This window comes from Haliotis cracherodii, unplaced genomic scaffold (genome assembly GCF_022045235.1).
Source record: "Haliotis cracherodii isolate W230 unplaced genomic scaffold, xgHalCrac1.p SCAF_5, whole genome shotgun sequence".
NCBI classification, from domain to species: Eukaryota; Metazoa; Mollusca; class Gastropoda; order Lepetellida; family Haliotidae; genus Haliotis; species Haliotis cracherodii.
In genome coordinates, this window is record NW_027266308.1 from 66430230 (window position 1) to 66448682 (window position 18453).

Here is an 18453-nt window from a genome sequence, read left to right on the forward strand (position 1 = left end):
TATCCCATTCAGAGTATCCTCCTTTTGTCTGTTAACCTCTACGCCCGATAATCTAGCATAGAAAGTAGAACCTGAAGTACGTTATAGTGTCATCGTTCTGAAGGGTCAACAAGTTGTGTTATCTGCAAATTCTGAGAGTCAATGTTCAATATTACCAATCTTGTATGTTATATTTGTTTCTTATCATCATTGCTACTATTTCAGTACATAATACAAAGATAAAGGGAGACCCTAGATTTTTTGGAAAATTAGGATCCAAAGCCACCATGAAGTACACATGATTGAATTTCGTTGTTAAGGTTTTATCTATCTTTCTAATGAAATACCAATTCAAAGCCAAAGTTTTGTGTTTTTTCTATAAATTCCCAAATCAACTGCCTATTAAATCAACAGCCCATTCAAAATCTACAAGTAATTATTAACTTCATTAATTAATTATTAACTTGGTGTAGTCCAGTGGAACATAGATTTGTCTTGTTATTTCACCAATGTATCTTCCAGCCATTGATTTATTATTTTTTTATCCTCGATAATCAGGAGGTTTTAAGACAGATTTCACTCTCTGGGATATTCCTACTGATGAGATTTTATAGAATACTGATAGTAAGTTTATTTTTCGCCAGTTTTCAAATGTTGTTTTGGTTTATTTCCTTTACACGTTATGAATCCTTGTATTTGTGATATTGATAACTGAACATTATTGTATTGGATTTTATCAGATATTTTCCAAATGTGTCTTGATAAGTTCCACCATATATCCATCTGGCCTGGGACTGTAATTTAGTAAGTGTTTTGTGTACCTCATTGTAGGTCAGCTCACCTTCTAACCTCTTGGCTATTTCATTAGATAGTTTAGGAATACCGTATTCTTTTAGTAGGGACATGAGGTCTATTTTTGTAATATAATCTTTTGAGTGTAGTTTCGAATAACAGGCTTTTTCTTCTTTTTGTATTTCATCTTGTGATTCAATTATTCTGTCATCTTCCTGTTATATGCTGTTTGTGTATCTATTTCGATAGTTTCTTGATTCCAAAGTTAAGAAATATTTTGTTAGTTTTCCCCTTCCTCCGTCCACCGTGCTTTTGTCAATACCATTAACCCTTTTGTTTTATGCTTAATGACCTCTCTTAATTCTGTATTGACTATCATAATCTCTGCTGGAGTTTCCTCTTTAACTGTTTGCTCCGGGGATGCATTTAATTGGTCAGTCAGAAGATCTAACCTTTCTTGAGTGTTTCTGTCCCGTATAAATTGCTTTTTTTCTTTTTGTAGGGTGAATATTGTATTGTCATACCTCTTATCGTGAGATGCAGTGTTCCCAAAAAGTTGATTGTCTATATTAAATTCGTTTTCAAGATATTATCTTCATTTTTTATATTGTTGCTTTGTTACTTCAGTGGTAGTCTTAATGAGTGTTACATAAGTTTCACATTTTAATAGAGAATTATTGAACTTCAAAATTCCTTGCCCCTTTTGAGATCTGTACATTTAAACGTCAATGATATTGGTGTGGTTAGATCTGAAACTAGGTCCTATTTCAGTTTTCATAACGGAAGGTAACATATTATGGGAAAATAAGAAGTAGTCCAAGCGCGCTTGTTTCAAAGGTGTGGGTTGTTTCCATGTATATCATTTACAGAAGGGGTTCTGTTCACGTCAAACATCTATTATTCCACTCTCCAGACAACACAATATGGTCAATATCGAAATCTAATTGTTGTGTCCAAACTGTCACATAATTCCACATTGTCTATATTTGGTCCATAAATATTAACAAAAGCAAGCTTGTAATCGTTAATATCCATTTCAACAACAAGCACATTGCCATTAACATCGCATATTCGTGTTTGATTTTACAGTCAAACTTATTGACACATAGTATGGCTGCACCTCTAGAATTATTTTTAAAAGTGCCAACATAGCAATCTTTTTGTTTCCCTATTCTTTGTTTATATTAAGTCTTTTGTCAAATGAGCATCTTGCAAACAGCAGATATTTGCTTTCTCTTTCTTTAGAAATGTGAACATTGTTTAATTTTATGATTGATACCTCTACAAATTTGAGATATCATTTTCAGTATGACACACAGTTAGTAATTCACGACTGGTATACATGTAGTTGCAGAATTGTGAGGCATGTTGGTATATGCAAGGAGAGATTGTTAGAAATAACACATGTTCGGGTTATTTGGACATGTTTAACATAGTTTCGGTAAATGCCTAAAACGATGTACCGGTGTATGCATAATGACATTAAAAACATATGAACGGAGAGACATAACATTGTTAGCAAAATGTATCTACGCCAACCCAAGGATTTCATGGGCTCACATTTCATCGGAAATTACCATCTAGAAGTTGTCGTGTTGTAAGATTAGAGAAAAGAAGCACAGAATGTTTTTACATTACTTGTAAAGAGAAGCAGTTCCATTGTCCCTCCGTTATTCAATTGCCTTCACTAAAACTAGATTGGTTCACGTATATTTATAAAATACTTTGTATCCTACATGGGATATATGAGCGGGAGAATAAATCCCTTTTTCACTGCCACATACAAGACAGGCTGTTCTATGCGCCCCGTGTTAGTGTTTATACCATATGTACCATATGTATATATCCATATGTATGCAGCAGTCTGAAACAAGCTATGCCTCGAGCTCACCTAATAAGAGTGTTAAAGGCAAAGACAGCCATATCGTCACCATTATACGAAGTCTCAATAACACACTACAATTCCTTACGTTAAGAGTTGAGATAATGAAAAATCAATGTCCACTTCCATGGAATTGTTTCTTTTTAAAACAAACCAGTCTACCAGATAGCAAGGAGTTACTTTACTGTTCACATTGTAATCTTCATCAAGGGGTTACTTACATATAACAAACACAACAGGTCCTGCTGGAAATGGGAAAGTCATGAGACCAGGTGGGAAGAAAGGCAAATAGAGGGGTTTTCCATTTGGGTAATCCTGATGGTCTTCATAATCATCTTCAGCTTTCATCTCGTCCACTAGAGTTTCAACTTGATCAACTTCATGTTCTAATATCTAGCAAGAATACAGGATTTATTGAAAACATTGTTCTAGGTGTTTCGTAATATAATATAAGTACAACGGTTAATGCAAGAGAATAATAACCAGTCTACAATATCCACCGAAACAAGTTTCATTGGCGCGAAAGTGACGACTTAATCACATTTACTGAATTTTCAAAAACATTAATTCTGAAATCCAAAAGGGTCTGAGCAGAATCTGTCATTAATGAAATTGATATTACAACATATTGCACACATTTATCTATTCTTGATGTAGCAAATTAGAAGAGGTCTTCGCGTTTCTTTTGTTATAATACCCATATAACATTAACCCCAATATACTGAAATGAAATACATCATATGTGTGTGTCATTGATCCAATCATTATCAAAGTGTCATCATTTCATTTCATCTAATTAAATCGTATTCAGTGTATTGATCGTAAGATCAATACTCCTTTGGGCGTATTGACAACTTACTACACACACTAAACAAAGGAGGATATGACAAAGGTCCATTTTGTTTAATTATGTTTTTTATATACACTAACTTGGTTCTGCGTAAAATGCATTCTGAAATCTCCAAACATCTTCTACAGTACACCAATAAACAAAAGTTTTCATGAAATCAAATTAAAAATTCATATTGCTAGAACAATGTAAGTGCACACCTTTGTTCGTATTCCATCCAACATTTCATTCATCTGTCCTATCAACTCTTTACCAGGAATATTGAGGTTCGTCAGCTGATCTGTGATTGCAGATAAATCCATGCTTTCCAGCTTTGGTGTGTCGCCCTGTATCGTAGCTGTTTACAAAATACACTGACCCAGATGAGAACAGGAATGTTATGGATGGCTTAGGTGAACACATAAATATACACACTAACACAATATTATATTACTAAGCATCTTGAGAGAGTTCAGCTAACTTCACTGCTTCAAAAGACGCAATATATTTTCACATTTCGTTCTGGACATCCAGCATGACTAACGAACAAATATCTTTTCATTATTTCTTGAAGCAAATATTTAATAACAAATCCCGCTTGCTCGATTATCAACTGGACGGTTCATAAAGCATGATCATTTTGAGAAATATGTGGTGTTCTACAAGATAGAAAGTCAGATAAATTAATGTATCAAAGGTAAAAACCAGTAATTAACAATATAAACAAATTAGTGTATGAGAGCGCAATAAGCAGAAATTAACTGAACATTGGAAATATGTTCATAGTAATACTGGGTACACTATAGTTGAGCCTTAGCTTCATTATATTGATGAATGTACCCATGTCCTTGTTTTGAAAATAATTACGTTGTGGTAGCGATATCACAGTGTGAGAGAAGAATATTGAGTGACATTAGGCTTTGTTATATCATCGGTAAACTACTCAAGACAGTTTTGTAAAAACATATATTAAAATGCAAGTGTAGGTCGCAAGCATTAGTTGCAATAATTTTATATCCATATCAGTCCGGGGACATTGATTTCATTTTTAATGGATTCATACTTTAATTTTATAGCATATTGTAGGAAAAAATACTGTTTCATCAAGGTCATGTTTACAGTAGCCAATCTGGGATAAGTGATGACAATGAAGTAGATCAGTGGGAACATTCATATATTTTTCATGAATAGATATCTGTTCTGTTAAAATTGAAACCCACAACGTTGTGAGTGCGTTTTTTTTATAATGAACTATATTTCTCTGTGAGCGTTACCTTCCTGATGCTAATACATTTACTTCTGTAGCCTGAGACGTCAATTAGTCATCTGTCCAAAAGTCCCATAAATTCGTCGCTACACAGAAACTGGGTCAATGTTCCTCGCATAGCGATATACTGTAGGCTGGATCCCGACCCTCTCGACAGGCAGACCTCGCTACAAGGAAACGAGTCAACGTTTCCCGCATGGCGATATACTCTCTGTCAGTTCTCGTCCCTCCTGACAGACAGACTCATTTCACGGAAATGGGTCAACGTTTCAACGCAGCAGTAAGGAATGTTTTAAAGACAATTTTCATAATTATTTAAGTATTTCCCATGTACGCATATCCTTATACATATGTCAAATAAAGTTAAAGATTCTTTTTAAAGTTTACTTCGTTCCAACTATTACTCATCCCCGTGTATCTTTCTCGATCTCAAACACCTATCGCCGTGTAATTACAGTTTACCATCTATAGATGTTTTGACAGTGGGTTGTGATCGCGATCCAGGGGTTCCGAGGTCATTCCGACTGGAATGTTGATATTATCAAGTTGGTTTTGATCTTCCGGTGTTTACAAGGGTCTAGAAGAGATTCTATATATATACATGCACAAAAGTTAAGCGCCACCCACCATATTTATGCGGTTACTTTTGGCACTTAATGATGACTATCATAACGAGATGTACGATTGTTATAAGCCGTATATGTAAACCTCATGTGATGCAAAAGTTGTCCCAAAGCAAGTTTACCTTGTGTTCCAAAAAAATATGAGCAGACCATATCAGGTGTCACATAGACACCCTAGGGACTGCAGAGTCTATTGCAAGACAGAAACGTCAGTAACGTGTGTATGATCCACGGACATTGACCACAGCTTCAACCCTACGCCTCATACTCATTACAAGTCGTTGAATGCTTCTCTGAGGCAAACGGATACATTTTTCATGAAGTGCGGCTTCAAGTCCAGCGAGATTTTGAACTGGGGGATCACGAGGTCTGATTTCTGACCAAGAATGTCCCAGAGATGCTCAATCGGATTAAGATCCGGACTACAGGCCGGCCAAGGAAGAGTGGCAATAGCTTCTTGATGCAAATAAGCCAAAACTGCCCGAGATCTGTGTGGTCTAGCATTGTCGTCCATGTAAACAGGTCTTGTCTGGAGAGGATGGTTGTCAAAATGACGAAGAACGGCATCTTGGTATTGTTGGCCATTCTGGTTTCCAAGAATTGTCACCACGGAAGTTTGCAGCCGAAGGAAACACAACCCCATATCATGACAGACCCCCCGGGACATGCTAAGGTCTTCTGGATGTTCCTTGGTGCAAAATGAGTGTTACGTTGCCTCCAAACACGTATTCGACCATCAACAGTTCGTAGCAGCATTCGACACTCGTCAGACCAATGGACCGTCTCCAGTTGGCCAAGTTCCATCGACTAAGGGCACGACACTATATCAGACGATTCGGCATGTGCCTCTCAGTCAGATGAGGACGTTTCACTGACGTTATAAACAGCCGCTCTGAGGCGACGCCTTACGGTCATCATCGAGCATCTCTGATGGGTAATCAACTGCAGTCTTGATTCTGTTGAAGTGGCAAATGGATTTCATCTGACTATCCTGAAAAGACGTCTATCCTCTCTGTTAGAGGTCTTTCTTGGCCTACCAGACCTATGCCTGTCATTGACATCATTGGTTTGACCATGTTTGACAATCAAACAAGTGATAACACTGTGATGACGACCCATTTGTCTTGCAATGGCCCTGCATGACATCCCATTTTCATGCCTATCACTTTCCATCTTTCAGCATTCGATAACTTTCTCCTTACCATGGCTGATTTTCAACCTCCATTGGAAGGGGAATCTCACACAGGAGCAGATGCAACCACGTGCCTGAAACTTGAATTTCACTATTTATAGGGTAGGGGAACTGCAGCAACACGTAAAGCACGCTTTCCCTGTGGTATCTGGACAAATTTGGGTTCATGAAACTATGGAAGCCTAATTCAGTCATACATCATCATATTTCGTATTTCTGATTCCCACACGTGAAATTTAGAGACTATGAATATGGTGGCGCTTAACTTTTGTGCATGTGTATATTTAATTAAAAGCTTTAATCAGGAATCGCCTTCATGCTGACTTATATCGCAATTTGGCAGATGTAGGAAGTGTGGCCTCCTCGTTCCTTATTCGGGATCACATGACTTCCGGAATATATTGTTTACATTACATCATTACATTGATCCAGTGTTTGTTTCAGCCAGGTTTATACACTTGAGATTTTCAAATCTTGTAACAATGTTAAAATGTTTTTACATTTCAGATATATCCACCACTGGAGGGATACAGACAAATATCGGATCCTGAAGCCACGATGTAACAGATAATACCGAGCGAACGAACCTAAGTGATTAATTAATAAATTTATTATTGACCTTTACCTAATTTAAATGAGATCCTTCTGTATTTCGACGTTCGCTACCTAGGTCTAATCTTCGAGCTCTTGTATTCATTTTGTAAAATAATTAATGACAGCATCCATGTATTGTGGTAGTTTATCTGCTGGTAATTATTGACGAGTCTCAAGGCGATTTTGTTGCCATTTAAGGTAATTAAAGGAATTCGGTCCTTATCATTTGTTGGCTTGGAGATTTGTTGTCCTGGTTCTTACACAAAAATCTCTTGAGAATAACGTAACGTTAACGACAACTTCTAACACTAGATAATGATTCAGTAATGTGATCTTTGCTCTGTAATAAAAAAATCTGTGAAAATGCATTAAAAAAAGCTGTTTCATTTACCTGAAATATCTCGTTTGTGCCTCCCGTGAAAGACTAGGTTCCTGATGATTTTGATGTCCTGAAGACACATTGATCTGTTACATGGTTTAACAGAAAGTGAGATTACCAATTCTCCTCCTTGTATTTCCACGGAGCTCATGAGGCTTAAGGAGAATGGTCCAATGTAGACTACTGTCCTTGAGACACTGTTACCTGTAACAAGGATTCTGTTACCATTGTATGGATTACAACAATATGAGACGGACACCATGAATCTTTATGCTAATCTTGTTTCTTAAAGACATTCATTTCCAAAATGCATTTGTAAGAGTTGTAAATCTTCTTGTAAGAGTTGTATAATGCTCGACCGTGTCTCAAAAGTGTAGAATATTGACATTAAGGGAAAGTTGAAGTCTTGTTGATATTGTTTCGTAAATATGAATCAGATGAGGAGGTTTCACTTGTTTCTCTTGTTCCAAGATCATGTGACCTTATCACTGGAATGGACTTTTTGGTTATTGAATGATATCAGATAATCGATCTACCGGAAGCTTTAGGAAAACTTCTTGGCCATATCCAATTGTTTTTATTGTTGTTCCAATCTAAGAAAAACATTCTGAATCTTATGCATGAGGAAACGCAATACTTTCAAAATCCAGTTCAGAATACTACACTGCCATCACCATTGCGTCCACATTAGTAAACTACAAACAATCATACAATTATTTTTTTCTGAGTGGCCCGAAACAACATAAACAGTGCAAAATCCATCAGATTTCTGCCACTTCATCCAACTCTGTATGTCAAAATGTGAACAAAACGAGAAAAGGAACCATTTGAATGGCTCTCTGAGTGGATAAAATCCATTTGTTACATAGTAATGGAAACAATATAAAAAATCATCAAACTGTCTCGAGTACACAATTCAGTTCATAAATGTCTTACTGAAATGCGTGTGATATTTGTCATTGTTCCAACTGACAAAGCGTCTAAAAATATTAGATTTATTTGTAAGCAACAGTATAATAACATATAGTAATGTTTCCATTTAAGAAAGAGAAGGGCAATCAGAAGTGCAGGATATATTTACTCTTTTCACAACCACCTGGTATCACTGAATTTTAGTGATCCAGTCATACAATGTTTACGCCAAGTGGAATCTGTTTCGGAGACTGATTCTCTGGTGTTCACATTTATATCCCTCCTTCATGTCGAGCACTGTATAATGAGCTCCATCTTTGGACCACTGCATTTCTTAATTGCTGAGGAACTCAAATGTCTCAGAAAGACAGATGTTGCTCATTACTGATTTATTCCATTAAGGTGTCATTGTTAAGTCATTGCAGACATTTTATGGTAGACCATTCAAAGAAATTTGCTACATATGACATATTGCTTATAAACATGATGAATGATGCTATTCCATGGTACCTTAGCATGTAGCTTACTTGCTGACACTTGCTTTTAAATGATATTGTGTCATTGGCATGCTACCGGTAGAGCAGGGCCTGCTTACCATTTTTGTGAACACCTGGTGTCATTACTTATTAACTCATATTAATTTGCAACACAATTTTGCCTCTATGTCCTATGAATCTATTTCGGCTGTTTTTTTAGACTATATATTTTCAGGTTAACTAGGTTATTTTTTTATTTGATTAGGACGTGTACATATTTTAGCTGTGTCGGCTTGTGATACTTGTTTAAAGCTAATGACTGACCGACAAAGAATTATGCATTACTTGACCATTGACGTTTGTGAATTTACAATCCCTGTCTTTACCTCTAGGAGCAATCGTTCCGTTGCCATTTAGTTCGACGTCAACCTTGGCCTCCAGAGGGTCAACCCTGACTTTCAAAGAGAACCCACCATTACGACAGCTCAGCGGTATATTAATATGACAAGCGAATCCAAGACAATCCTCATCAGCAGTACACATCTGATCATGTCCAGAAAGGAAGCCTGTCTTGAAGTGGGCACACTCTGAAAACAAAATGCGACAAACGTCCGTTACATTTCATCGTAGCTTATGTAGTTAAGTGTGTATCTGCTCACTTTCAACAATGTTTCAGTTTTTACCAGAGCATGTTAATATCATTAGTTTAGATTAATGCCAACAATATCATATCACTGCATGTAGGCTTGATATGGGAGATTATACAGGTCTTCAACGTTTACGACTTCTGTGAAACACACGAGTACTTGTATGCATACTTAGGGCTAATCTGCGAGCCCATGATTCTTGGATCCTGGCATGACTAAGCGACGAATCTCTACTAATGTCAGTGCCTTGCCTCCGCCTTCAAAGTTGCATGGAGCTACAAAATTTATGTTGTGTTTAACGACAGTACTTCAATGACTAAGGCAAGGTGAGTGTTCTGTAGAGTGCATACTTGTCAAAGAACAGTGTCTGCGAAGTTGCACCATGTAATTTCATGTCACATATGAATAATAGCCATGCTTTCCTTCATCAAATAGGTAACATTCAGCCATTCCTTTTTACCCACTTTCTCACATTCGTTGCTCACTCTAACATATGTTTGATTGCTTTATTAATTCTATGGTTTTAATTTCATTGTTACACAGTTACATATGAAAAAAATTATCATTGTTTGGATGTGCAGGTCTTACTTTTAAACATGGAAGTCTTGAGGAGAGATGTGCTGGCTAGTCTCCCTCCTTTGGGTGGGATTCCAAATCGTCCAAGAAGCTTACCAAGACCACCAGTTGCAAATGTTTTCAGTTTTCTGAACGGTACTTCCTTAAGTAATAAAGTTGCCTTTCCAAGCAAACGTGACAGGTTTGGAAGATGAGTTTTCAAGTTGACATTTGATCGTAACATCTGAGAAAATGCTCCAAAAGCCATCTTCTTGACATTTATTGACGAGAAGAATTTTTTCATATGGTCCCTGAAATTCAGCATTTATTAAAATTAGTTCACTAAATCTAACATATCCTCTGGCACATCATACAGTACATAACATTATCTATCTATGCAAAGGCAAAAGTCAATAGCTTAACATTGAAGAATGATCTGTATAATGGCTTCCCATATCTGAGGATGGATAATCTAGCGTTCCTATAACCTTGTTACAGTCGACTCTGCTTTTGACAGAAGTTTCTGATGAATATGGAAAGGGTTTTATCGCATATTTGGTGAGATGACACAGACCTGCTCAACTGATGACAGATCAGAGATGGGGGTGGGGGGGTGGGTGGGGTGGGGTGGGGTGGAGGAGGCGGGTTGGTTGCAGGCCAGGGTAACACATTAACATTGTTCTGAGTCAGATAATGATGGACAACTCCAGCAATATGTGGTCTGGCATTATCATGTGAATCCTAGCAGCCTTTCAACTCAAGATCAAAATGTCACCATCTCTAAAGTAATTGTTTTCTTGGCAATGTCATGGATATAGATATCTGTCATTTAATGGACACTTGAAGACTTGAAGCAGAAGCAAAAATGTGGCAAAACACATGCAATATTAGCAATATTTGGTTGGTAGCATTTCTGAGAGCCGATTCATAAACCTGCCTCGATCAAGTCCATCAATTCACATGAAGGATTTATAACTGAAAAAATCCGAGTCACAACAACGTTTGCCTTTGAGTACATATGATATCAAACAAGGTTCATTATTATATAACAAATAATACGCATATTTACCCAAATCCCGTAAACAGCTGGGTTACATCAGACAGAGGTCCAAGCTTACTGATCATAAAGCTCACAGCCTTCCCTAATACGGAACTTGGAGGGATGATTTTGTTTAATATCAGTTTGATATCAAATCCTTTTAGCCAATCCAGTGCTGCTCGTTTCAGGTCCCCTAGGAATTCTGACAAGCCACCAATCATTGATTTTAGATCAGCAACTTGTCCGATGTGTTTGAAGGTGAAGTCTTTGCATTCCTGGTGCCAAACAGGTTTCAGTTTCACAGTATCGACAAATGGTGACGGGTCCATGTAGAAGCACATGTCATCACCGGTACCTTGAGATTTCTTCTTGACAGCAAGATGAATGTGAGGCCAGTCACACCCATTCTTGCCGCCTGATGTTCCTATTTCCTGTGCCTGTTTAAAATGTTTGTCCTCATTCCCGACAGAGGAATTAATGTTGGCTATAATAATCTCATATTGCTTGAAGTCTCCATCAGTTGGTTTGATCGTGACCTCTGAAGCTCCTGTTTGGCGAACTATACCAGCTACAGGGTTTATGACCTGGCGGAGGAATAGTGTGTATGGAATGTCATTCAATGTGCTCAAAGAAATAGTTCAAAAGAGACTAATTTGAAAAGGTACTTGTATATTCTTTGACTATTACTACTGTTTTGTGTGAGTGAAAGTATCGTTGGAATGGAAATTCACACTATTAGAAAACAATGTATCCTTAGAAATGACTTGATATTTTCCTGCCAATTGTTGTATACATATATTAGAACAAAAACTTAGTGTTGACGTGAAATGGGAGAACTCCTTTGACGCCAGTAACTGTTGTTCGGCGGGGTTTTGTAGTTTTCCACGTGATGGTATGGTCTTGGTGATTGATGAAAGTGCAGATTTCTGGTCAAGTTTCTTGACAGGTCCCTCAAAAGACCCATCAAAATCCCCACCATCATGTGGGAAGCTTCCAAAACCATGTTCAACAACAATTAGTGTCAAAGGGATCTACAAGATGCCTTCAAATAAGGAGATACCAGGCAGCCATGAACCATAAACAGGAAACATATCTGCCTATTGCCTTGGACTGACTGATTGAATTAGTCTGTATCCCCATCAAGGCTGATCACCCAGTTGACTTCTATTTGTCCAATGCTAATTATAAATCAGTGCTAACTGTCCCCCTTCCGTTTATTTGTCAATTACTTATTCCATTTAGTGCTAATTTAACTCTGCACTAATTAAACCTTTGGTTTCTTTGTTAAATTTCCACCTTTGTGATTTCGAACAAAGTCACTTGCCCATGTGTTGCATGTGTCTCAGGGTGGGGCAGGACCGAATCCAAGGACTCTACACGACCACGTTACTTAACTTCACAAGATTTGTGATCTGTGCACAGGACACCGTGCTGTTTGCAAATGATCATTCCGCGAAGGGTTCGAATAAATAATCGAGTCTGGGCCATACAATCCATGGATCCATCATGCGCATCGGTCCACGTGATTGGCATATGATGACATGCATCAACAAAGTCAGAGAGACTGACCCTTGGATCCCGTTAGTCGCCTCTTCCGACAAGCATAGTCGCCTCTTATGACAAGCATAAGTTGGTGAAGGCCTTTTCTTACCCGCACGCTCACGGGTTTTTTTACATCAGCAGATGACATTCGCAGATAAAGTTTTTGTTGTGTTGGATGTACAAAGTATTTTCTTTGCAATTATTTATCACGCAGGTATTTGTATTTCACACAGATCATCAACACGAGACTTTCATCTTCAACATAACCCTCTTTTACATACTGGACATACTTATGATTTGTAGGAAGAGTAAAAGGTCTACAAGTTGCTATCTTAAGACGATGATAATTATAACGAAATTGTGATAATGCAATACGAAATTTAAAAGTGTAACATGCTATTAACATCTTTCACCAAAAATGTAGAAAATCCGTACCTTCCACCCTTTATTCAACACGAGATCGATTCCCGCAGTTCCATACTTGCTCCTAGTGCCAGAGGGATATGTCCCTTCACCGCAGTTGGAATCTGAAGGACGTCTTTGACCAGGGAATGAGGGATGAAACTTTGATCCAAATAGGGACTGAATGGAAGACTTGATCTTTTCTATCCTGAGGATTTTAACCAGGAAATTGTTATATAATTAGTGCATATATACTTTGTTTTTCTGGTATACATTCAAACTGTTAGAATTAAAAGCACGAGACAGACTATAGAAATTTAGGCAGTGTAATTAGTTTACTTCACATCATAAAACATTCTTAAGAGTACATTTTGACAAGAGAACATATGAAGTTCATGAGGCGAAAATATTTTAAATTATACTCTTGATAAGGATTTGAACAATGCATTAGAATGTCCCTAAAGGCACAGGGCTAAAAATATTTCATGGGAACGAGTTACCTAATCATTGGAATACGATAGTAAGTGGTCGTCCCAAGATTGCAAATGTGGGAACTGATAACAACAAAATATTTAGTTTCGTAATGACAAATGTTTTCATGAAAACTTTTTTTATGATAACGAGAATGTAAGATGTGGATAAGGGATGTTCTGCATTGTGAAATCATCCTATCATAGCTGTCTTTTCTTGGAAAGAGAGCATGTTCTGATCACCTACAATTATTGACAGGATGTCATATATACCTGAAAAGAGTTCTTCTGTGTTGGAGTTTGTTCTCCTGTACATGCAGGAATAACGTTATGTCACAAAATAAATATATGGTTCCAGTCAGGCAAAGCGGAGACGTACGGTCAAAGAATTATCATTATTGTTCCATTGTTATATTTTCCAATTGTACCTATCTGAGAGACAAAGTTTTTATTTTCCAGGAGGCCACCAACGTTCAAGGTCTGTATGAATGTCATCACTGATTTTCAGTGATCCATTCATATAAGTTTTACCTCTGTTTTGCCTTTTACGCCAAATGAAATCTGTTTCGGCAGATAATTGAGATTGGTTATTCTCTGGAGTGGACGTTGACATATTGAAAATTGAAGCATGTAAGTTATGTTTAAATTATATGGTATTACAGGGATGACCAATGAAACTTGCCAAGATCCGGGGAAAGAAATATTTCATTCTGTCAATAGTACAAACACATGAAGTTTACATCTTAGATGTCAAGGATATGTCAAGACTGAGCTAGTTTGTTCATACTATCTCAAACGTATCAACTGTTGCAGATGGGAAAAAGATTCTATTCATTGGATTGAGAGAAATAATCCTTGAGGTAGTAGTAGTCATGTTTGAAATTCTGATTACTTAACCATTACTTATTCTTACCATTCTTAACATGTTTTACAGATCCCATATAACATCCCAATTCACATGATATGTGAAATTTAGGGTAGGGATCTGACATGAGGCAAAGGTGCTCCCCTTCTTGCTGATCTAATTATGCATGTGAACCGGAATTTTTGCTTGGACTGGCAAAATCAAAACAAGACAATTTGACCAAGACCTTTAACTGTATACCTTCAGGTATATCAATGGCCTGATATCCTTCAATATCCTTCAATAACCATCAAATAACTAATTCCCTTCCACTGATTTACCCACCTGATCCAGAACTAAAGGAGACCATTCAGAGTGACAAACAACTCCCCTCAAGACTGAATGGCAAGATGTATATCTTGAATTTTCCAAAAGTCAACTTTTGTTTCATGGTACATATTCAACGCTAATGCAAGAGGACAGGACATAGTCACCTCTTACAACAAGCATGGGTTGCTGAAGACCTTTTCTACTCCTGATCTTCAAGGGACTCTGACACAATGTCATGCATTTATCCCATTTGATGATGCTAGATACCCTCTGAACTAAACAGCTGCCTTTCCTCTGTCAATGCAGACACAAACCAATTGAGAGCCATCGCTACTTACGTTTCTTGAAACACTTTGAAGTTGATTTGTAGTTTGTCAATTGTGAGTTTTTGTTGGTCAAGTCCTTCTTGGAATGCTTGTGGTTCTTTGTCCCTCAGAGATTCCATCTGTGATATGATTTTGTTGCTCTTTGTCTCAATTTTCCTGAATATTTCATCTGCTGAATCACCCTGTGAATATCACTTCAATTGAGAGCAGCGTAACCAGTACATTTCACAGTGATGAATTAAATCTTGTAATCGAATTCTTCAGGGCACTGGGCAAGAAAATGAAATCACTGATTGAGATTTTGTCTTTGGTACAGTGAGTCAATTCCCTAAAGGAAAAGGTCATAACATTCGTTAGAAACTGTTTACATGACCAAGTTGAAATCGAAGTCTCCGTAATCGCTTACAGAAGAAAACTAATTAGGGGCATGGCCTAAAATTACCGGCGGAATGGTGCAGTAGTGCGTGACAAATGTTTATAAGGATGATATGAAGACTTGGTTGTGCTGAATGCGACCAAGAGCAAGTCAAAAAGCGTTGTTATTTCTGTAAATCCTACCAAATAAACATTGCATTTATTGTTGAGTGAGTAACACGACCTTTGATATTGACATAGTGAATAATTAAAATAACAATTAATGTATGTAACTGCTTTTCGTGACGAACATCCTGTTTGAGCACCTGTTTCGCAGCGCGGTAAAAACAGGAAACCCATTTTATTCCCAGTTTGGGCATCATGTTCGCGTGTCATTTTTCATCGTCTGTTTTACACTATTTCCATTCTTTAAGTTTAATTTTGGTCAAGCATTTAAGATTACATGTGCCCCAAAGTATAGTCTGGAAAAAGAAACGCAAAAGTAGTTCAATCGTAAATATCTGGCAAAGTGTTGCTGACATCCATACAAAATTAATGCTAAAAATGAATTGGTCATTTGTGCAAGGATTGGGATTGAATTGTGTGGAAAGAATGAAGTACTGCTGAAATCCGATGCCAAAATGGGAACAACTCAAAACGGATATGGTCACCTCAACTACGGCAATACCAGGATTGTGTAGGTAAATCTACAGATACCCTAGCTCTACATTGAAAACACATGATGTTTATCTCCTAATTATATCATGAGCTGTACGTACCACATTGTCGAGAAGATCATTAACCTGATGAAACGGCGAAGGTGTCCTCTTCTTTCTCCTGTGTCCTTTGAACCCAGATGACAATATGCTCTTTACTGAAGAAATGACATGGGTAATGTCGCTTCCAGCTGACATCCACGATGAACTTTGACCTTCAAAAATAATGTTCCTTCGGTGACTACACATGACAACTGAATAGGCTTAACACCACACATGGCTATACTCTTACCGCAGATGGCTATACATCTAGCCGAAAATTTAAATTATATTTAGATATATTCTAACGAGAATTGCTTGGGCATATTTTGCAACACACAACAACTCCTGGTTTTGCATCTGTAAAATCTCTCCGCATGATGTCGCACTCATCCCTTTCCGTAACCTCGATCAAGGTTTCAACATTAAAAGCCCTCAGTAAAGCTGTCAAAGACTTTTATAGTCGACACATGGAATCAATTTCCAAATTTGACGCTTCAGTGACAAGAATGGTGCCCGATGCAATGTTCTATTTCGACTTGTGCCATATGTACCCAGGTACAATTGCATGGTATATCATCGGTGGGGCAGGAAACGCTCATTTTTTCGGAACACCTGGTATCATCGATATTTGATAGTGATTCACAGACACACGATCATGTTATTGTCCGAACCGTACAATTGACTCTGCTGTCTTATGAATCTCGAAAGAATTGTGTTGCTTTTATTTCATGAATTTGTATTGAATAATGCATTATTTCATTTCAGAATAAATTCAATAACGAGTGCTCTCGTGACCTTTATTTACGCTTGATAATTAAATTGATTTCTTTCGCTGCTCACCTGGTATAATCAACATTTGATAGCGATTTATGATCACATGTTCATGATAAGGTCCGAATCGTACACGGACTGCTTTAAGCATAGATTTATTGTGATTATGGTAATGTTTTGTCACTTTCATTTTGAAATCATAACACCTCAAACATACTGGGTAGTTCCATGCATTAGATTTGAAGCATTGGCCTGAAAAGAAATATAACCAATTTTCTATATAACTGTGTTCTACGCATCACCTGATACAGTTTCTAAAATGCCACATAATTATATTTCATTGTATGTACATATTTAGGTTTCAAGATACTTTGGAAAATCAATTTAATTTTCGATTTCGAGCTCACCACCAATTGGGCAAATGGGGCCTTACAAAATATTAAAAAAATACACTTGAAGTCATGTTTTGAAATCTGAATTATTACTTGGAATATGTAAATTGATCAAAAATTGAGATGTACATTCGCATTTGAATGTTCGATATAATAGAAAATATTATTGTCTTCTTTATTGATGAATATTGTCCCAATTCTGCATGGTTATCCCTAATGTATTAACATTTAGAATCACTGCATTTCTTATTTATGTTGGAAATATTGGATACAGTCAATATGTGTCCCTGGTTGTTTATTTGGACAAAACCCATGTATGAATATGTTAATCAGTAACATTGGATTAATGTTAAATATTAACCTAACATCCCCATTGGGTTAACTACATTTATGCCCACAACACTATATTCATTTTAAAGTACAACATTTTAAAGTACAACATTTTAAAGTACAACATTTATAAGTTTAAATGAGAAAATAAAGTCACCTTTCAACAAAGAAGTTGCTTTCCTGATGATGGAATTTGCAGAAAATAATCGACCCATTCCAAGCTGGAATCTGAAATTAATATTTTGTCAACTATGAGGTAATCAATTAATACATAGATTACTTGAAAGGAGGTTAGTAGAAAAAATGAAACGATAGAAACATATGGCCAGTATATAAATTAAGCGTTGGATATGTCCAAGTTTATTGATATTTATTACATTTTGTTGACACCATTTAGTTTTTATGATAAATAATGGCTTAGAAATTATTGATATTTACCCAAGTTTGGACATTTCTAAGTGTGAGAAGGCTTGCTTTGGATATTTGGATATTTTGCCCATCAGTTTGGTTGCTGTATTGACACTATCCATTATTTCCTTCTCTCCAACCGGCAAGGCCACGATACTTGCGTCAGATATTTTCTGTAATTTCAAAACTGAACAAGTAATGTGTTTGGATTAAGTACAAAAACAGAGCAGCCCCCACGCCCATATTTTCCTGAATGCATCATGTATCATTTTAGTTTACCAGGTGACCTAATTCAATGGGGATTCCTAAGGCTAAAATAATGTTTATTCACTCAGGCAAAAGCTTACATCTCTCTGTATA

General features: G+C 36.9%; 1 protein-coding gene across 1 annotated transcript in view; it reads right to left on the reverse strand.

Annotated features, from left to right (window-relative positions):
* LOC139443842 (uncharacterized) overlaps nt 1-18453 on the reverse strand; it is a 75127-nt gene that overhangs the window by 37931 nt on the left and 18743 nt on the right. The window contains 11 exon segments of the mRNA XM_071224744.1: nt 2875-3046; nt 3704-3840; nt 7550-7741; nt 9312-9512; nt 10161-10438; nt 11197-11750; nt 13144-13318; nt 15093-15262; nt 16214-16365; nt 17843-17913; nt 18124-18266. Of these exon segments, the coding sequence (XP_071080845.1) occupies nt 2875-3046; nt 3704-3840; nt 7550-7741; nt 9312-9512; nt 10161-10438; nt 11197-11750; nt 13144-13318; nt 15093-15262; nt 16214-16365; nt 17843-17913; nt 18124-18266 (2245 nt within the window).